The following is a 23,281-nucleotide window of genomic DNA, read 5'->3' on the forward strand; positions in this document are numbered from 1 at the left end:
GATTGTTTAATTGTTGTAACGGATGAAAAATTCCATGAATGAAGGGTGAATGAGTGATTATTTTCACTAGGACAGGTTAGACATACAAATGGACAGGAAGTGGACCATTTCAAATTTTTTTAAACTTTTAAATTTGAAATGACATTTTTTTGTTGATTTTTCCCAATTGATGGAAAATAAATGACCTTTTTTCCCTTTTTTTTTTCTTGCAAATAACAAAGCAAAAAATAGCAGCTGTCATTGCAATCTATCCACATGTTAGCAATCATCACATATGACATTTCTACAAGTGACATCCTGTAATGTTTGCTTGATGCATACGTCAAATTTTACGCAAACTACTTTACATTAAAGTCATCTCGCATTGGTTTGGCGTTTAAAAAAAAGCAAGGAAAAAGAAATTTCATCTACGCTAATTGTCTTCTGAGAGAAAAAAACAGACTCGAAGAAATTACTTAAAATTTACAGATTCGTATTAGAAATTGGATATGGATATATCATGTCATGGAATTTATTCAACGAATCAACAACAACAACAACAACTTCCTACACTATATGACACACAAATACCCACAACCTCATATGAGCAATCGTCACTACCAAATATTGCACAACCTCATCATCCAGCGGGTTATTATGATTCACAAATACCACATTATCCTGCACCTCGGTAATAGCATCTTTTAACATTCTTTTTTTAATAGAAAATTTATTTGAAAAAATTAAATGGTTTTTTTCTAATAAGAATCCGAAAATGATTATATGTTTATATTATTGATTTGTCTCCTTTCTATTCAAATCAACTATTCAATTGTAATATTTAAAATTTTTTTAAATCTAGTATACCATATCCATCGATATCAGTGCCAAGTAGTCCAATGAGGACACAAATAAAATGTGAGCTACAGCAACAGCATTCACAACCACTACCACAATCGCAGTATCCGGAACGAATAACATCAACAACGGTTGACAATCGGAAGATCATGAATACTCAGACATGGATGAACGATCATCACTTCATTAATTATCCCCAACAGCAGCAATACAGGACCGGATCTGCGGTATAGTCATACTCTTGCAGTTCTTTCTAACTTTTCGTATTCGGTCGAACAGTGTGCAAAAATTAAAAATGCGTAACAAAAAAAAAAGGAAAAAATTAAAAATTAAAAAACTGTGTTCCATATTTACTGAAAATTTTATACTCTATTTTTACTGTGTTAAGCATATCGAAGTTAAATCAAAATTTAAAATACGATTTCACTTTTCTTTCAGCCATCATCAGTAATGTCAATGTCTCGAATGAGTCATATAAGTAGTGCAACAGAAGATATGAGTATGCTAAGTGTTAATACACAAATTACTGAACTCAGACAGCTAGCTGATTTGGTATGTAAACTTTGAAAAGTGTGAAATTTACACAATAAAATAAAAAATCTTCCCATGGATGAGCTTATTGATTTCAAAATGATCTTTTTTTTTATTGTCTCGTGCTAATGAGTGTGATTATTTATTTGCTTAATTAATCTATATGATCGTAACATTACTTCCAATAAACATCAATATGTGTTTAATATTTGAACATTTATCCACTTTTTTTTTTTTTTTTTCAGAGGGCGCAAATGCATACTTCAGCGCCATCATCTTCATCATCTTGTATCGAAAATGTGGGACCGGATCATATTAAATTTATTGAAACTGTCAATAAATATATAGAGAAAATAACTGCTCATGTCAACAACACTGATAAGGTATGAGTCAAGTTAAATTTTTATAAAATTTAATTCTCTCTACTACACTTAAGTACTTTCACACAATGTTGAATTTATACAAAGAAGAAAAAAGTGTTAGATTGAACATTGAATTATTTTAATAATACTATTATAATTATTAAAAAAATTAATAATGCTTAAAGTGAATATGACGAAAATTATTTGGCTGACTAAAATTATCTCTCATTTTAAAAAATTCCTCAGATTTCTAGATTTTTTCCATGCCTTTCCGAATAGGTGTTTGTCATTAGATTAGAAATTTTCTAAATGTTTAACTCTGCATTTTTAATTTTCACTGCCAATAAATCTTGAACTAGATTTTGAATCACTTCCTTCAACTTTAATTTCTGATTTCTAGTATTAAAAATATTATTTTGCTAATATATTTTACTTCTTGAAATTCATTTACAGAAAGTAGCACAAGAAATGGTGCGTGCCGTATTTATGATGGCAACAAGGAATGATTTTGAACGAGCTGATATTGATAAGTTGGAAAAAATGATGAAAACTTTGATACAGCGATGGTTGCGGCAAAATGATACCGAAGATGATGTTAACTTTTCATCACTCCCTATCTTTTAAAATTTATTAAAACTTTTCTTTTCAAATTTCAAAACTTTTAGTTAGTGTATTTAAAATATCTATAATTGTAAAGAGATAACCGAATGATTGATACCATATCTTCACTTATCATTTCATAAAATTTTTTAATAACATTCTTAATGTTTACTTGCCGTAAAGTTCACGCTTATCTTTTATACCAATTATTTGGATTCACGCTTATCTTTTTTATTAATTGTTCGGGATCAGACTTAATTTATTAATTTCAGGTAGTAGAAACAGTGCTGCGAATAATGACACGATTCTCTGCTGATGGTAAAACGAAACAAATTATGTCAAAAGTAAATTTTATTCTCAATTTAAATAAAAATACTTTTTAGTAAATTGTGACAAAAATTGTATGCAATAAATTGTTTAAATTTTTACATTTTTTTTTTTTTTTTTCATTTTAATTAGTTTGCAAAGAAATAACAAGTAGTCGTACGTATATTTTTGACACAAATTAGCACAAAAATCTTTGCTGAGTTTTCAATAACTGGAGAATTTACTTATTAAGTGGATGGTACATTATCCGGACGAATTACTCGAAACATTTGTACGATGGATGGAGTTAGTTTTTTTTTTTTTTTTTTTTTTTTTCGTTTTTCTCTCCAAGTGCCTGAAATTAGCATAAAAAAGATTTTCTATTATGCTAAAATAATTCTATTAACTGGACTATTTACTGTCTCTAAATGTTTCACATTTAAATTTTCTACTGTAAGTTTTTTCTCCATCACCTAGTTTATCACATAAATCGTTCTATTATAAATGATATTAATAAATATAATGAATTGAAATATTTCATTTCTTAAGCATCATAGTTTAAGTTTGATTCTATTCTATTTCGTGTTTAATTTCATATGTAATTAATTAAATGTCATTGGTTATTTGAAATAAAATATTTACATGTAATATTTAATGAAGAAATTGTAGCCCAGCACAAAAATCTTGTAAATATGCTTTAAATACTGTGCATTCATTGGTAGGAATGGTGGAACGACATCGATATGGGAAAGATATTAAAGAACAGGTAAATCTTATTCGCTTATTTGTTAGCTCTTTCTGCTAATTTCATCTATCATACAAGTTCACTGAGGTAAATATTTTTTGGTTACTCACAATTTAATATTTAATTAAATTCGATTGAGATTCACTTAAAAACTTGCACTCATTTTTTATTCATAATTATTTTCTTCGCATTTAAGATCATTGTTCGTATCACAGGTATGGTACTCATTTTAGATTCTCGCTCGTGCCACACGTGTGATACCCACTTTTTTCATATTTTAGATTCTTGCTCGTACTACACGTGTCATGAAAGAAATGGATGAAAAGGGTGATCAGTACTTTATAAATACTTATAAATCGAAACAATACGTTTTTGATCTTGTTCGACGTGTTTTTAATGGTAGCGATATGTGGAGGGTTAGTATCCGTAACATTTTGCATTTTCATAACTGTTTTGAAATTAAACCATTTAATGATATGATCAGTCAGTCAATCAATAGGATGAGTTCAAAATGGATATTTTCATTAAGTTCTACCTTAACAGTAATTTAGGTAATTTGTTATCATTATTATATTATCAAAAAATCATTCTCTTCCATCATTACATTCTATCTTTTTTTTTTTTCATATAATATAAAGTAACAGTATAAAATAACAGTTTTTCTTTCTTATTAAAAGTTTAAAATTAGAAGAGGAAAATTTTAGCAATCATTTGAATCAAAAGGTGGTATTCAACTTTTGCTACGATTACTGAAGAAGGAGGGAAATGAATCGGTGGTGTATAGGATAGCTCGGGCAATTTTTGCTATGGTTTGCTCAACTGATCTTTCATATGCTAAGAAGTTTGTTCAACTTGATGGTGTCAAGGTAGATTTTTGTTAGGTATTTGTTAAGGATAATAATGTGGGAGAAAAGCAAAAAAGGTAAAAAGCTTTTCGCATATGTATTGCACATCGGTGTTAACAACTATTGAATAATTTTGATTCTAATGAATAAACTGAATAATCTATAATACATTAATTTGCTTAGTGATAATTTATTCATTGATAAGAAGAATTAATTGTAAAATATTATTTGAAAAACTAAATTTTATTTTATACCATGCAGAAGTGATTCAATAATTAATTTAATATGCAAATAAAGGACTTTTGAATTGAAATTTTAATCAGTGCTCAATAATCTAGATTATATCGTATCTTTTGGCAAATCCAAATTGCTCCGAACGTGTTGCGCTTGATGTGATGCTTTGTTTACGTGTAGTTAGTGACGTAGATGGTGTAAGAAATGCTGATCTACGTGAAACAATTAGCCGAACGCTTAGTATGATGGGTATTTTTCGTAATAATCCATACTTTTTACATGTTGGATTTGATTTTCTTGGAAATATATCCGCAACATGTAATGGTAACTCTAATGCTAACAAGGTATTTTTAATTTTTTAACTAAATCGCTTATGAGATATTCTTAATTTTTTAACTAAATCGCTTATGAGATATTCTTAATTTTTTAAGAAAAATGAATTGCTTGAAAAATATTTTCTATTTTTTTTTAACTAAATGTATACGCATTAAAGTCTGTTGTTTGCCAGAGAAAACGAGTAATATGAGTAGTTTAATTATGGCTGTTAAAAATTTTATTCTTTCTTTTTCTGAATTTCAGGATTTTATAGCTGATTGTGGTATTATCGAAGGGACGATCAATTTGTTACAAACTTACTACAAAAGACGTGATGAAGCTGTAGTAAAAAATTTAATTTCTTCAATGTTATGGTCATTACATGTTTTTACGGGTGGTTGTTCTTCACCGGAACGTAATATTAATGTTAGAAAACGAGTAAGCATACAATTTGCATTAATCGAATAGCTATTCATTTTTAAAAATTTTAAAGTTTGGTGCAAAAAAATTTCCATTAATTGTTGACTAGTCATAGACTTTTTAATATTTTGCAACTAATTAACAATTAATAATAATTTATTGAATAAATACAAATATGTAATTTGGAAAAGTTATTTTTTTTTTTTTGAAAAATTTGGAAAAAGGAAAAATTAATTAGAATACTTTTAAATTTGCTAAGAAAAGTTTGAATAAATTAGTGCATTTGATATTTCAGTTGATAACATTTGAAGGAGCTCCAAGTTTACTTCTATATGAACTTGCTCATCCAATTGATCTCAGTTCACGTTTACACGTAATGAGCGTAAGCCTTTATTTGTCCGTTATACTATCTTTGATTATATCATTATTATAGTCTGAATATCTTTTATCAGCATGACATTAATTTTACTACATTTCTTTTTTCTCGTTAATATTAAACTATAGATAAAAGAAAACTATCACTATTATCATCAAAAACTGATACTGATGAAGATTACTAATTATAAAAATATAAAATTTTTAGTTATTCGCACGATTAGTAGATGCCGATCAATTGAATCATCCACCGATGTTGTTTAATATTAGTGTTGATAATAATTCTTTAACCGATGTTTTATTTGAAATTATAGCTACAACTGCAAATACTATGGAAGTATGAATTTTTTTTGCCTATATAATAACAGTGATATATTCATTTATTAACATTTTTAACAAAACTGATAAGTGATAGGATGTATTATCAGTGAATTCTGTTGTGATAGGGTCTAAAAAAAGCTTTAAAATTTTAAGGCAATTTTTTATTTGATTTTAATCTGATTTTTATTGCTTGATAATATTATTTACTGTTTTTTCCCATATATTTTAAGATATATTTCACTGATATGTTTGCGTCATTAAACATATAAAACAAAAGAGGAAAAAAATCAAAATATATGGGAGATTAAAATTGAAAAAATAGAATAACTTCATTTACAGAATGATGAGAAAGGTAATCATCAAAAGAAATCGATAATTCAGAGAGCTTACAGTTTACTCATCTCTCTATCAAATTGTAATACCAATTTTGGCAATGCTATACGATATTCATGGTAAAACTTAGATGTATTCTCTTTATTTGTGCAAAATAATTAAGTAATTATAATAAACCATAGAAACGATAACTTTTTTAGTGTTATTTGACTATATTTAATTATTATTATTTAATATTTGATAATATTATTACGTATTATATTACCTTTTGCTTTTACTGAATTGTTAACAAACTGAAATTTTGTTTTTTTTTTTTTTTATTTCATTTGTTTGAATTGTTGAAAAATGAGATAAAATTAGAAATTAGAATTAATTAGCTAAAAGAAGAAAAGATAGCAAAATTACCAGTGTTGTGAAAGTCTCATCAGAAATGCTTAACAACCTTTCCTGTTCTTTTAATATTATATGTAAAGCTGACCGTAATCTAAAATTGATCACTGTTAATATTATTTTGTAATTTCCTCCTTCATTTTTTTGAAGTATTTTTTTTAAAATCACTTTTTGAAGTCAGTGATAACAAAAATGCTTTAAAACACACATAGTATGTAGGTAGTAATATCTTTGTTATTTTTAATTTTTAGCATTCTGATTATTGTTAGGCAAATTTAAGTGAGTGGTTAATAAATGATCAATAATGTCTTCAATTAATGAATCATTTGAGCTTATCACCTTAACATATAATCATCCATAACATGACGTTTACTGGTACCCGTAATTGCGTCATGATGTATACTAAGTGCTAGATTCCTTCGTGCAATCTCCACATCACTGTTAAGATAAATCCCAGTTGCGACACTTAATAAATCCACCAAACGAAGCTCTCTCTTTAATTTGAAAATTAATTTAATTTAGTGAAATATTCGTCTAAAATTCTAGTCTAGTTTTTTTGTTTATTATCGTACAAAATGTAAAATTTTAATTAATTAAAAAAATTGAAATTATTTCACTTGAATAATTCTTTCGAAGCATTTGAAGTATGCTCGATGATTGTAGAAGCCAGTCCAGAATGGTGCATTACTAAATGCATTATCCATGTAAGGAAAGAAATCACCACTAAGTATGGAAGCTCGCCTTTTCGCGTTTCCTTTCAGTGATTTGAAATAATCCGCTACCGTACCAAATTGCACCTTAAAATTTGATTAACTTCATAATATTTGACTGAACTAATCAATGTTAACAGTAATAGTAATAATAATAATAATAATAATAATAATAATAATAATAATTGTGATGGTAACAATAGTGATAAATAACAATAATTAATGGTAATAAATGGTAATAATGAATAATAGTAATAATAATAACAATAATAATAATAAATAAATATGGAGACTGGTATTTCCTATTTGTTCTAATTAGAGCGATTCTTTTTTCATGTTTATTAAGTATCTTTTAATTTTATTTAATATGTTTAATTCGGAAAATTTTTACAAATCCTATTTCTTTATCTCTTGCTCCATTTTGAAACTGATAATTTATACAAATTCGTTCGGCATTTTAGCGGTTCTTATCAAATTTGGGATTTATTGTTGGGTTGTCAAGATGCAGATGTTGTCAAGAGTACCATTGATTTCCTGATGTTTATCATCAAAGATGAATCTGTTCGTGAACAACTTTCCAAAGATTGCACTCTGGTAGAAGCTGTACGAAGTTTAACAATTCAAATGAATGAAAATGGTATATTTTAATACCTAATTTACAGCAGTTAAATTTGGAGCATAGGTATAAATTTAAATTTCTAAGTAATTTCATTAAGCTAAATTTTCTTATGTTTCATTCATTTCAGGTTCAGCAGCTCAATTTTTACTGTTCCATTTAACAACCGAATCCGATACGATGGTTTCATTTACGCCAATCCTGTGATTTTTTTTCTTTTTTTTTCCTTTTTTGGAAGAGGAGTATTGCTGAAGTTTGCATAAATGTTTAGCAATTTCAATTTAGTGAAATTAATTTCGATTAGCAACTTTAATTTTGTATGAAATTTGTTTGTATCGCTTCTCTCATTTTCCATTTCCTTTTTAATGTCAAATTAATAACTAAAAAATATGAAATAGAATGATTTGTGTAGTAGTTACAATTTTGTATATTTGAAAATAATTCCTCAGAAAAATAGACAAGTATTTACGCTATACTATTTGATCATTTTGAAAATTTGTCCTAGATTTAATTTATATAACTGCATTTGTCATTTCTATTAATAAAATTACACGTTTTGCCTTATTGTATCAAAATTCTTTTTCCTTCGCAGTAGTGTTGATAACAAACTGATCTAATCAATGTTTGAATATTGACGTACATAACTGGCACATACATTTTATCACATTTCAAGAAAATGTCACGTGATATTTATTATCTTTTCCACTGAAAAATGATGAAGGTGATCAATTGATTAATTCATAAATGTTATTGAGTGTATATGTTTTTTTGATAGCATGTATGTTAATGATAATGAAACTTATGACTGAATTTGTTTTGTATATTTATAGTTCATTTCTTAGTTTTTAATCTTTGGATATTTTTTAAGAAGAACTTGACATTAAGAGATATAATTTTGTGTATTTATGCTTGCTAGAGTTTCCATTTTCAAAACATCCAATAATAACACTAAAACGAGAAGAAAAAAGAAGGAATGAATAAATAAACAGAAGTTTTTGTTGTGTCAATAAAATTGAGTGTTAATTTTATCATCTGTGAGGGATTAGCATCACTCAGATATTTCCGCTTTTCAGCTTAAATTTACGCTTAGCATCTATTCTGGGAAATAATTTTTTGTATATAAAAGAAACGATATGATGAAATGTCGTTGATGATAAAGCTGGGAATGAACAATGAATAAATTCATCTTTTTTTACTAAGAACGAATTGGACGGTGAATTTTATAAAATTTAAATTTAGTAACAAGTATGTTTGGTTAATTAACTGAACTTTTCAAAATTGTAAATTTAACTTTAATCTTAAAGGTGAAATAATATATTTATGTTATTATGATGAGTGCTATGGGTGTGTGATAAATAACTGGTGGTAAGATGTGCAGATTTACAAAAAGATCAACTTTCAGGAAAATTTTTTTTGAATATTATTTTGTTTCAAATTTATACATTTTATCTTATCATTTAAAAGTTTTAATTTTATCCAAAAATTAATTGCTTATGAAGTCTAGGAGGAACAAGTGCTTATTTGCTAACATCTTATTCTTAATGTATCACTTTATTCTTTTTTTTGAAAATTTATGGAAATTTAAACAATTTCCACCTTATAATTCTCTTTTTTTTTTTTTAATATATACCTTTTGTACGTATTATGTACATATACATGTTTGTGATATTACAGTTCCTAAGAGGACGATTAAATTTATTTAAATTTTTGATACCTTTTAATGTATGAAATTTTTGATACGTTTTAATATATGAAACACTTTAATGTATGAAAATGATTAGTATTTAATGTCGCATGTTAAAAACATTTTTTTTTTTCAATTCTCAGATATTAGCAAAAATTTTGACAAAGTTCTCATTTAGCATAACCATTCCTATTCGAATAATTTATCATCAAAAACGATTTGTTCATTTCTTTTGGAAATATCTGATAATAGATTGTGCGACAAATAAAATAGCTTTTTGTGTAGTGTTAGAAATTTTAATTTTCAATTCAACCTTTAATTCTGAAGCTTGTGCTATGGTATTATGTAATAAAATAGTGGATTATTCATAATGAAATTTGCTTAATTTAATAAGTATTAAAAAAGCGAACTACTAAAAAGAGAATAGTATGAAAATTTCAATTTATTTATGTTTGGTGCTATTTTTTTCTATTCCCTTCTGACTAGGGGAACTATTGGTATTAATAGCCTTAATCTTAGATCTATTAACTGATTTCTGGTTGATTCAATGAAAGAAATTGAGTTTAATGCTTTTTCATTTCTCTTCTATTCTTAAATGATCATTGCTAAGTCGCTCCTTTCTATTAGCCTTTAAATATCATTGTCTTAATTTAATCAATTAAATTACCATGTTGAAGTTATCAATCATTTTATGTTTTTACAAAATCTTTGGAAAATCTTTGAATATATAGAAATAAATAACTGAATAAACTGGAAGAAAAAAATGGATTCATTTTGTTACTAAGTTTGGAAAAGTAAAAATATAGATGTAATTTAGCAATGATAAAGTGATAATCCATAAGTTGATAACTGATAGAAAAATGATAATAATAATAATTGAAAAAGAGAGGAGAAAAATGATGCCGATAATCAATTTAATTAAACAGCGAAACAGTAATCCTTAATTACAATATATAGCATATATTTAATAATTAATAAACTAATTTTAGATAATTTCAGTAAATAAATATATTTCAACAGACTTTCAAATAAACAGATGAAAAATATTAGTTTTGATTCATTAAAATTTAAAAAATCATCAATAAAACAATCATTTTCCCTACAAAATCACTGTTAATACTGGTGATATTTATTAGTGAGTATAATTAAGGTATTATGCTATTTTTTTCCTCTCATTTTGCTTGCATCAATGAAATGCATACAAAATGAATTTAATACTGCAATACATTGGTTAGTAATTTTAAGTAAACAATTTCTATGATATAGAAAATATATTTTTAAAATATATTTTAGATTAAATTTATTAGTGGCATATTAACTGTACAGCTGAATACATATTTTGATTGTTTGCCTCATATAAGCGTTGAAAATTATGCGTCAATACAATAAAATTTCAAATGTTGAGCTGTTTCAGAGAAATATATTGATTTTATCATATATTTCTATATAGCACAACAAATTTTCTGATATGTATTTTTTGGATCTTTAAAAATACTATCGAAATTATTCAAAACAATTTTAGTTTCCCTTTTTAAACTTTATAAGTTAGCAATTTGTTTCAAAAATTTTTTTATCAGTTTATTTTAATAGTCATTTTTTAATTACACATGCAAAAAGTAATGACTTACATAATTTTTTAAATAAATGTTTGTTCGAATGTTTTAAGAGAAATATATTGACATAAATTAGTAATATATAAAGAAGCACTATAATTATTTCATAATGATAGTGATAATCAGTTTATCACTTTTTTATCTATGATTAGAAGCAATTGTATGTGATAGCACTAGTGAAATAATAATGTGTAATCGTAACATTCGCACAATACATTGTGGTGAAGGAATGAAATATTCAAAATAATAGCAATAATAAAGCTAATAATAATAATATAAATAATAATAAGAATAAAAAGATATATAATCACTTCACAAAACATGTTAAATAGATTTGTTAATTTATTTCCATTTGCGATTGTTTCGTTTCATTTTATATCAAACAGTTTTATTAAAATTTCTTTCTGACCATCTGTTCATTTTTGGATCAATTTTTCAAATTTTAGGATTTCGTAAAAATCATTTCTATTGTTTTTTAATTTTTTTAATAGCAAATTATTGGTAAAGCAACACATATAAGTCCAATTTTTGTTATGAAATAACAGTATGACTACACTGTAAAGTAATCTGCAGGAAATTCTAGAATTGTTTTAACTCCATTTAATTAAAATTGATTGATCAAATCATTCTACGTTTAATCCATGATTAATAATATGATCTATGATAAGGTCTTTTTGCTTTATTTGATATTTCATTTCTGGTAAAATACACTTAATTAGTTTAACGATTCAATCAATTTATTATAAACTATTTTAAATTGTCAGTGCTGTTTTCTTTCCTTTTCTCTCTTACTAGACAATGCTATGTTTTAAAAAAAGCATTTTATTAAGTCAAAGTAATCACCTTACTTGATCGGCCAAATAGTTTTTCCACACTATTTTCTTCATTTATTTATTTTTTTATTTCAATATAATCATTTGCTTTTTTTTGATTTTTTTTATTTTTGTTACCTACCATCCCCATACAATGCAGTGCTCTCATATTTTTAATCTTTTATTGAAATTACCAGTCATCAATTGGTCTGATTTCTGATTTCAAAATGTTTGATCAAATTTTTGATTTTATAAAAAAATTTTTTTTTGTATAATTTTTGAAATCATTGCGAAATTAATATGTATGTATTTTAACCAAATGATTTTTATTTTTTTATTTTGTTTTTTTGATAAAAGATATAATTTAAGATTTTGAAGTTTTATTTTTTTTAATTTTTATTTCATATTTCTATAAAGATTAGTAATATGCGTCTTGGAGGAAATAATCTACATCGGTATGTTTTGTATCAGTCAAAATTCATCCCTTTCTGTCTTATCTGATTTTGAAAGATATTCTAATACTTCTCAAATTAGACCTCATTTTGATCCCTGTTTTTTTTCTGTCGTTCGATACAATCTTTTCATTTAGTATTAATTTTTTATTTTATAAATTTCATTGTGTCCGATCATTTTATTTAATAGTTGAAATATTTCTATTCATTTTAATCCTAAATCTGTAATATTTTTATCCTCTTAACATTTTAATCATCATTGAGACTATTAGCAGTACGTTGTTGACAGGAAGTGACAGCAATGTTTACTTCAATTAAACAAACATTTTATCTCATTTCACTTATTTCTCTAAAATTTTATCTTTATGTTGGTTGCATCACTGTTTGTAAATTCACATATTTTATTGAACATATTTCTAACCAATTAACATATTTCTGATGTAATTAATATCAGCTACTAGTTATTAATTTTACTTTCGTAATTTTATTTTATTTACGATCAATCCTCCAAATAAGTCTCTTTCTTTAGCTTGCCTAATTAATTGTATTTAGTGACTGAAATCAAAATTATCTGGTTTTACACCTTATCTTTTTATCGGCCTATTTTCATATTGTTATTGTATTAAACAAAAATAAATTAATTGTTATAAAAATGATATACTAATAATATTTGTAATACAATAAAATTATTGGTCTATAAATTTAAAGTAAAGAGCGATTTCAGTAACAATGTGCTGTATGTATTTGACATTCTGTTTTTTCATTAGTCTATTTTTTAGTTATTTATTTAGTGAAATAAGTTAAACTATAAAATGTTTTCCTTCACCTCTACTTTTTCGTTTTTGTTATTTTTTAATGAAAATAGATCAAGTTGTGAAGTTTTATAAAAAATTTCAATTTTATTAGTTCATTTGCTATTGCTGTTGTTGTTGTATTTAATAAAAATAAATTACTTTTTATAATAGAATTTTTTCCTTATGATTTGATTTTATTTAAATATCATTGATATGAATAAAACATGAGTATATCAACATATAGTGACATCTATATGAATGATATACATTCATTCCTTTGAAATACAAAAAAATCTTTACAAACTAACCGATTGGAGACTAGCAGCAACTGATGATCGATTGTACAAATGATGATGATCGCTGCAATACAACAATGTTAATTCACTGAGGATTTATTCGAATTAAATTTCAATTCATTTTTTTCTTACTGATTTAATCTATAATCACTTTTTTCTCTTATTTAATATTCAATTTCAAATATACTTGTCAAAATTATTATTTTCATTTTTTTTTTTACCCCTCGGTTTAAAATATCTACAAAATGTGCTATCACATCTGGTTGGAACAAAAAGAAATTTTATACAAATTTGTTAAGCAAATTAAAAATGAAATTGGTTTGTCGATAAATTTTGAGCATTATTGTTTCAGTAAAATACGAGGTGAAATTTGAAATTTTATCCTTTCGCAATTATGATTTGATAATAAATTAATTATTGTTTGTATTACGAATATATCTGATTGTAATTAAGAATATGAGATGCTAGTAAAATAATAAAATTATTACATGAAATAAAACGATTGTATATTTGAAACAATATTTCAGACTAATTGGTTCCTTTGGTTTTTTTTCTTTCTTTTTTTTAAATGTTGAAGCTACATGTGGTACTCCTAATAACTGCATTTGGAACACTAACTATATTTCTAAGTGGCGAATTTATATCTGATTATTTATCGTTAATGATGGTTAGTTAAAAAGCTATTAACGAATTTCTTTTTTTCTTATTTTTTAGTTAAAAACTATCAACGAATTTCTTTTTTCCTTTTTTTTTTTGATTTAGTACAAAGAAACATTTGAAAAAAAATTTTTTCGAAAATTCTCATAAAAAAGTCTAAGTAGAAGTGCACTGTTAAATTTTAAAAATAAAATGTATTTCTGAAAAATTTTACTTTCAGTATAGGGAAATAAATGGTAGTGATATATGGATAAGATCAGCGGAAAGACAAAACAACATATGCGCTACATTTCAACGATTAAGCAATGCTATTATTGAAATAGATGTACGAATGAAAAAAAGTCATTTAGAAAATTTCATATTTGAATATTTACAAGCTGCTATTTGCTTCCTTAATTCAAATTTCAATCAAAAAATTGAGAAAAAATATTTGAGTAAAACTTTTTAAAAAAAATCGTTTACGGAATAAGAAAATCAAGAATTTATGAGAATTGAGGAGTATATATGTAATTAGATGAAGAAAATTTTTGTTATATACTTTCAATTCCTAGTAAAAATGTTATTAGGTCAAAGGGCATAGTATTCAATTAATACAAAATAAACAAAACGCTCCAAAACATTTAAATGTATTCGTCGTTCTGCACTCACATGTTGATCCCGGATGGTTGTATACATTTGAAGAATATTACAGTACTTCAGATCATCCGGTATTATTTTAAAATATAACTCTTGCATTATAAATTAATTAATTATATTCACTCATAATATTATAATGGTTTTATTGCTTTAGCAAAAAATAGAAATTCTCAAGTTACTTCAAAATTCAATTTAAAAAATCAGATTTATATAATTTTTCGGCAATAGTGGTTTTATTTGAGATTTTAATTATATATATATATATGTTTCAGGTTCGAAAAATTTTAAACAATATTGTAAATTCACTTAGAAAATATCCTAAGCTACGATTCATTTGGTCTGAAATGTCATTCTTAGAACGATGGTGGTCAGAAGCTAATACTACTTATAGGAATTATTTTAAAAGGTTAACTTTATAACAAAAAAGAAAAAAGAAAAAGGAAATGAATGTAAAGAAATGATAGATATGTTCAATGTTTAATTTATCAATCAAATTTATCATTTTCTTCTGTTTTGTAGCTTAATAGATGAAGGCCATTTGGAAATTAGTGGGGGCCATTGGGTAATGAATGATGAAGCAACTCCATATTTTTGGGAAGCAATCGAGAATATCATCGTTGGACATCAATATGTACACGAAATATTAAACATTACACCAACAACATCATGGTGTTTTCATTTTTAAGCTAATTATAACATTTCTGCATCAATACGAGCTTTTTGAAAATTTTTCTTCTCTGCTATCAATAATTATTATTTTAAAAAATTACAAAAAAAAGTAATTACCTTTAGCTATTAATTGCTACTCAAAAAAAATAATTTTTTTTTTATATAACAATACAAACGAATGTTGTTTCAATACCACAAGAGCAATATTTCCGTTGGCCTAAAAAATTTATATGTCAAAAATGTCATAAATGCTACTTCTAATTGCACATTAATTAAACATTTAATTATATACTTGAATTAAATTTTTTGAAAATAATGTTATAATCAAATGAAAGAAATGCAACATTATAAAGAATAAATAAGTGGGAATGCAGGTCAGTTGATCCATTTGGTCATGGACTTATGATGCCATATCTGATGAAATTAGCCGGAATTAATCAAATGGTAATCGGTCGAATTAATTCAAATATCAAAAATATATTGAAGCAACACCATCAGCTACATTTCCGCTGGGCGCAAAATTGGGATTCGGTAGAGAACTTTTTTTGCTTTTTTCTTTTGCATCATTCTCAAATGAGAATAGAAGGATGAAATGATTAAAATGAGTATAAATATTAAAGAGAATGAAAAAAATTCGAACAGATGATTAAGTATTAGTTAATTAGGTAGATGATTAATATTATTTTATTAATATATTAATATTATTTTATTAATATATTAGTAATTTTATATATTATTATATATTAATTTGTTAATATATTACATTTTATTAACACAAATTAATTGATTTTCTCATATAATTGCAACTTAATAATACTTCGATTCATTAATGTCTCATTTATTAAAAACTGCAGCAACTTCATTGGGCTCCACTTGTTAATGTATTGCCAAATGCATATTACACAGTAACTAGTGCTTGCGGAACAGATGAAATGATTTGTTGCCAGTTCGATGTTTCTAAGACATCTCGGTCAAGCTGTATGGAACGGGCAAAAGTTGATAATGTGCAAAAAATTGCTTTATAGTACATTTTTGTTCCTTATCACTTATCGTTTTCTTCACTTTTACTTGTTACAGTCACTACAGTTAGAGTTGAATCAAACAGAAATCAATTCAACAATGAAATAATTTTTGCAGTGGTGAGCGAATGGCAAATCAGTATCGCTCATTACAAACATTTTACAATTCAGAAGCAGTATTAGTAGCTGCAGGCGATGATTTCCTCTATTCAGACTCTGATGACTTGAAAATTGTTCATCGTGTTTACAGTGCGCTATTCAAATATATTAATCGAAATTATGATCGCTTTAACATGAGGGTTAATTTGTTTAGCGCAAATAATCATTTTAAAATATTAAATTTGTTTGCGCAGCATCGTTATTTAGTAAAAACAAAAGTGAGTAAAAAGACAGGTAAATTATTTTACTAATTGAATTGCTAATTAGTTACTATTATTGTTGCTAGGATGATTATCATTACTGTTATTGTTAAGATTATTATTAGTATGATTTTTGTTTATAGTTATTACTATTACTGTTAACATTGATCAGTTCAGTCAAATATTATGAAGTTAATCAAATTTTAAGGTGCAATTTGGTACGGTAGCGGATTATTTCAAATCACTGAAAGGAAACGCGAAAAGGCGAGCTTCCATACTTAGTGGTGATTTCTTTCCTTACATGGATAATGCATTTAGTAATGCACCATTCTGGACTGGCTTCTACAATCATCGAGCATACTTCAAATGCTTCGAAAGAATTATTCAAGTGAAATAATTTCAATTTTTTTAATTAATTAAAATTTTACATTTTGTACGATAATAAACAAAAAATTAGACTAGAATTTTAGACGAATATTTCACTAAATTAAATTAATTTTCAAATTAAAGAGAGAGCTTCGTTTGGTGGATTTATTAAGTGTCGCAATCGGGATTTATCTTAACAGTGATGTGGAGATTGCACGAAGGAATCTAGCACTTAGTATACATCATGACGCAATTACGGGTACCAGTAAACGTCATGTTATGGATGATTATATGTTAAGGTGATAAGCTCAAATGATTCATTAATTGAAGACATTATTGATCATTTATTAACCACTCACTTAAATTTGCCTAACAATAATCAGAATGCTAAAAATTAAAAATAACAAAGATATTACTACCTACATACTATGTGTGTTTTAAAGCATTTTTGTTATCACTGACTTCAAAAAGTGATTTTAAAAAAAATACTTCAAAAAAATGAAGGAGGAAATTACAAAATAATATTAACAGTGATCAATTTTAGATTACGGTCAGCTTTACATATAATATTAAAAGAACAGGAAAGGTTGTTAAGCATTTCTGATGAGACTTTCACAACACTGGTAATTTTGCTATCTTTTCTTCTTTTAGCTAATTAATTCTAATTTCTAATTTTATCTCATTTTTCAACAATTCAAACAAATGAAATAAAAAAAAATTTCAGTTTGTTAATAATTCGGTAAAAACAAAAGGGATGTACTTACCTCGCATAACTTTTTCATTTGCCGATGGTATCGAAAGGTATTTTAGCATTCTTTTTCTTAAAAATTTTTCTGTTTAAGAAATTTAAAAAAAAATTTTTTTAATTGGAAAAGTATTGCTATTAGAGTTGATGTAATGATTAAGAAAACTGAAGCGTTTATATCATTTGCGCAGTTCATGAAAAATTCCATTCAATTTTGAGAAGTGTTTTTTAAAGAAACAGATAAAAAAACGATGCAGCAATTTAAAAAATTTTAGATATCTTCAATACATTTGGTAGCACTTTATGAATTACATTTCTTCCAGTTACTTCAGCTAATTATCTTGTATAATTATTTAAATAAAGGAATTGAAATTGAGAGAAAGTGGATTCATCTTTAAAGTTTTGATCTTACAGTTACAAAATTCAAATTGTTAGTCAAAAAACATTCTCAACAATGGAATTAGTTAAAATCAATGTATCATCGCCGTTTATTACTGTAACACATAATGATAAGTTATTAACAATACAAGTGGTACGAATATTAAAGCAATCTGATCTTTTTGAAGTAAGGATCAAAGTTACAATTTTTTTCCCTTATTAAATTAACTAATTAAATGATTTCATTTAAATGTTAATCAAAAAATTTAACTAAAATTCTAATCTAAATTTCCAAATTTTCAATCCAATAAAACTGTAGAAAAATTGATTTAAATTAGTTTTAACATATATATATATATTTTTTTTAGTTATCATTTTTTGTACCGCTTGATCCATTTTCACGAACAATTGTTATCATGCAGTTAGATAATAGTCAATCTAACATGCTGACAACTTCAATGAAATCTAATAATTTTATCAGAAAAATATGCAAGTAAATTTCTTCAAATTCGAATTTCTCAATTATTTGAAATTATTTGATTATGTTTATTTAAACACAAAGTTATATGTGCTATTTTTATTAACGTCTTTAGTAAATTATGATGAATAATTTTCAGTAATAATTAAAAATTCTTTCTTCAGTCCAAAAATGATAGATTCAAATAAAAATGAGAACATCAAGCTAGAAAATGAATTTCTCACTATTTTTTGGAATTCAAGCACAGCGGAAAATTATCGGGTTGGCTATTTTAAACTTGTAGAAGCTTTTTTTTTCGGGCAAGAAATGAAAAAATGAATTTATCCATTTTTGTAGAGCAAAGTTTTTGTTTTTTATTTTTTGCAACTTGCAACAAGCTGATTTATTTCTTTATCAAATTTTCCATTAAGTATTAAAATGAATCAAATAATATCAGGATCAAATAAATGTTCAATGATTTTATTTAACGATATTATTGATATTAGCAGTTAAAAAAGCATAAAATGATTTCAAAGAGATAAAATTTATTTGTAAATAATTAATCATTTAGTTAGTTTACAATGACGGAAGTATGGAAACAAATTTTGCTTTGTATTTTAATCGAATTAACGATTATGGTGGTGCATATACCATGGTATCAGCAGGACTATCACTTGAGGTTTTTTTTTGTCTTTAATGATTTGGTATTACTTTACATTCATCATATATGCTATTTCCATTTCATTTATCTAAATTAATTATCAACTTACTATGAATAATAATTTATTTGCTGTTACAAATTCGTTTGGCAATAATTTTTCTAATGTATTTGTTTATTTATTGTTTTTTTGTTAAAATTGAAAACATGGTAATAATTTCTCGGACATTTTTTATAATATGTTATAGAATATCACTGATAAAAATCGATTATCACCAACCATTATTCAAGGTCCAATTTATTCAAGTATAACACAGCAATTATCATCACAATTAGCATATAGTATTACCATTATTAACTCAACAGATGATAATGCTCGTTCAATTCAAATTGATCTGTTTACAAATGTTACTTTATCACCTGGGTATACATACTTCATGAATTTAAACAGTAATATTAACAATTTTGATCATTTTTACACTGATGTAAATGGAATGTATTTAATACAGCGAAGGTTAGCAAATTTTTGCAGTTTTCTTTTTTAAATTTTTAATCGATTTTTCAACTTTTAAAACTTTTCAATCGAAGTTGTATCGGTATTCTAGCAATGAACGCATACATATATACTATTATTGTTAATTAATATTTGTAATGGAATTGTTATGTTTGTTTTATAGATATGATAGAAAGATGAAATTGGAAGCGAATATTTATCCAATGATAACCGAGACTGTAATCGAAGATGATAAGCTTCGTTGCACTGTTCTTGGAGCACAATCAACTGGTGTTACTGCTAAAATGGGTTTAGTTACTCTAATGGTAGACCGAGAAATGTATAATGATGATGGGAAAGGTTTGGATTATTACGAAGCTAGTGAGGTGAAAAAATTATTTTACTTAATTAATAGTATCATTTGCGACTTTTTTTAAATGTATATGTGTAAGTTAAATTTTTTTTTGATTTTCAGAGTCATCCATCTCATCTGCGATATCGAATTATTTTTGAACCAAAAACATCAGAAATGAAAAATTTTGATGATTTGAAAACAATTGACAAAAACGAACTAGAAAATAAAAGTTCACCAATGAATACGATGTATCATTCACAACTTGTGCAACAAACATTGGAGGAATTACTTTATCCCGCTGCTCTATTCTTATCATCAAGCATCAATTCAACTGATAATAATGGTTTTTGTTTCATTATTCATTTCACTTCATTAACCTTAAACAATATTAATGCTACCAAAGCTGATAGCTCTCTGTAGTAACTATTGGATGATATGTATGTATGATAATTATGCTTAGTAATTAGTCAAATGTTTGAACTAAATTTAATTATCTATCTTTTTTCCACAAATTAAATTTTCGCTCAGAATTTTTACTATCCATTGAATGTTTTCTAATTAAATCATGATCAAATTTCACTCTTTTTAACAATTTCATTTTTTTTTTCATTTTTTTAATGATAATAAATCATTCATTATCATTATCATATCATCATCGTAATGAATCTTCATTATCATAATATATAATTTTTAAAAAACAAAAAAAAAAAGTATTTGAAATAAGGATCAAACTGTTGTTAAATGACGACACAATTTCAGCGGGAATTATGACTGATCCAATGAACCAACAAACTTCCTCATTTAAATTCTTAAAGTAAATATGAAGATATAACATACTTTATGAAATTTCAGCTAATCTTATTTTCAAATTTATAAATTAACGAAAAAAATAATTTTTGAAATAACAAATCTAGTAACAAATATTAATAAAACTTTCGAATTTTCACTTGCTATTCCAGAAATGTCATCAGTATTAATCGATTTGCCACGTTTACCTGATAACATTCAACTTATCACTATTCGATATATAGCACGAAAAACAATATTATTATCAATGCGTCAGTTACCATATGATTGTTCAGTAGAGCTATATTGTAAGAGCGACAGTAATACGGTATGAGTGAATTACTTTAATTTTAAAAAATTTAAGAAAATCTATATTTTTTTGATTTGAAAATAAAATATACACATAATCGAAGACATTATCTACTGATTGATAATCATCTGAATATTAATTTGATGAAAATTCTTTTGAAATTCTCTATTTTAATGAAATTGTTATGTTTTTTAAATATTTAGTGTTTTTTTTTTTTTTTTTTCATTTTTTTTTTTTTTTTTATGAATCATTTATACTAATAATCCAAATGGATAAGTATAAATTGTCACTTTTATATTATCTCTATTATAGTTTTTGCTAATTCACTTATACATTTCATTAGTTATTCATCATTTTGTTTAAATAAATTAAAATTAATTCAGTCAAGGAAAGAAATTCAAATTTCAGGATTTAACTCGTCAATTTTTTTCATCATTTAACGGATCAATTTATTTGTCGAATTTAACCGGTACAAAGAAGGGGATTCAAATTATGCCGGAAATAATTCCATCTTATCTCATTCAATCATTTCATATTGTTACATTCCTTGTGGTAATTAATTAATGGTCTGTTCAGTTTCCTTTTTTTATCGTTTTTTTACATAAAAATAGCTTTGCATAGCCATAAATCAGTTTATCAAAGAAATACATCCCACAACCAGTCATCAAACCGCTTCCGTTTAACCAGTTTACCGTCCTTCATACATATCAATTTATCATTCTCTATCAAATGATTTTTGCTCATTACTTTTTTTCTTATCACAACACATTTCATCGCTTCTAAGATAGGTATCGAGAATTCAGATGATAATTCAAGCATGCAATGCCTCAACTACCATTCCTATTGATATTTGAATGCTTAAAAAAAAATAACGTAGATCATTCTTAAGATCATCGAAAATTTAATTTGGACAATAATTCAATTGCCATTATCAGTGATAGTTTGAACGCTTTGAAACTTTCTTTCCTCCGACCATCTCTCATTAACACTAATGAGTTTATACTAAATTCCATTGATGTACCATTTCCTTGGGGATTTCAGCAACAAAAAAGAGGAAAAAAGACCAAATTGGTGATAGGTCCACCGATGAATTAAGTTTCAGAATATGCACCGCGGAATTTTTCTTTTAGTTGAAAATTTAAGACTGATAGTTGCCATATACCGAGACTTGAGTGATGACTTTCGCAAATTTTTGTACAAAATTACTATAAAAAACTTTGAAACAATGCGATTTTGGAATTAAAGAGACAAAAGAAGAACACAAACCAAACAGCCGCAGAATTCCCACAACACAATGATAGAGTCGAAGTTCTTTATCATTTATAGCACCAATGAGTGCTATTAATACCTATTCTTTTCTAGAGAAGTTTTTTTTTTTTTTTTTTTCAGGATTAGCCATTTTATGAGCTTGTCCTTTTTTATTCTACAAATTCTCTTTAAATTTAGTATTCCATAAAAAAAAAAAAAAAAAAAAAAAAAAACAAAAAACAAAGTTTGTAAAATAAACAATTGGGCAAGCTACTACGAATAGAAAAAAACATTAAAAAAAACAGAAATCGAAACAATGAAGATTAAACAATTGGGCAAATATGAAGAAAGACATGGAAATACACCGAAATTTAAATCTTACTAACAAGCATCAAATTAAAATTTAGTCAAAAAAATGAAATTCAAAAATTCATTAATTTTTTATTAAAACAAACAAACGAAAACAACAGAACCAAAGCTTTTTCTTGAAGAGGACAGTTCTGCAAATTTGCACAACTTCTTTCACTCAAAATATTATTGCTAATGGCAGAGAG

The 23,281-nt window shown here is 25.7% G+C and overlaps 2 protein-coding genes across 3 annotated transcripts; both read left to right on the top strand.

The window, feature by feature from the left end:
- Positions 1 to 488: 488 nt before the first annotated feature.
- Bm9099 (Uncharacterized protein) lies at positions 489 to 8,147 on the top strand (the record flags this gene model as incomplete). The annotated part of the gene is made up of 17 exons (XM_043076623.1): positions 489 to 670; positions 842 to 1,064; positions 1,276 to 1,389; positions 1,614 to 1,751; positions 2,184 to 2,324; positions 2,603 to 2,674; positions 2,890 to 2,942; positions 3,306 to 3,402; positions 3,663 to 3,797; positions 4,086 to 4,247; positions 4,565 to 4,804; positions 5,040 to 5,213; positions 5,491 to 5,577; positions 5,779 to 5,907; positions 6,231 to 6,343; positions 7,786 to 7,961; positions 8,071 to 8,147. The coding sequence occupies 17 exons, from the start codon at positions 489 to 491 to the stop codon at positions 8,145 to 8,147; spliced, it is 2,313 nt and encodes a 770-aa protein (XP_042932557.1).
- Positions 8,148 to 14,159: 6,012 nt separating this feature from the next.
- Positions 14,160 to 21,503, top strand: Bm4197 (Glycosyl hydrolases family 38 protein; the record flags this gene model as incomplete). Of its 2 annotated transcripts, XM_043076624.1 has the most annotated exons (18): positions 14,160 to 14,258; positions 14,469 to 14,573; positions 14,815 to 14,955; positions 15,157 to 15,290; positions 15,404 to 15,553; positions 15,928 to 16,084; positions 16,408 to 16,577; positions 16,691 to 16,871; positions 17,140 to 17,319; positions 17,442 to 17,596; positions 17,842 to 17,920; positions 18,022 to 18,098; positions 18,457 to 18,607; positions 19,449 to 19,556; positions 19,784 to 19,959; positions 20,213 to 20,414; positions 20,504 to 20,726; positions 21,343 to 21,503. In XM_043076624.1, 18 exons carry the CDS (start codon positions 14,160 to 14,162, stop codon positions 21,501 to 21,503), a joined length of 2,649 nt encoding a protein of 882 aa, XP_042932558.1. The 2 variants fall into 2 exon arrangements, with proteins under 2 accessions (XP_042932558.1, XP_001893226.2); XM_001893191.2 differs by lacking the exons at positions 14,160 to 14,258; positions 14,469 to 14,573; positions 14,815 to 14,955 and having other exon boundaries at positions 15,229 to 15,290.
- Between the last annotated feature and the right edge of the window lie 1,778 nt (positions 21,504 to 23,281).

The sequence above is a fragment of the Brugia malayi genome (genome assembly GCF_000002995.4).
Source record: "Brugia malayi strain FR3 genome assembly, contig: Bm_v4_Chr1_scaffold_001, whole genome shotgun sequence".
NCBI lineage: Eukaryota > Metazoa > Nematoda > Chromadorea > Rhabditida > Onchocercidae > Brugia > Brugia malayi.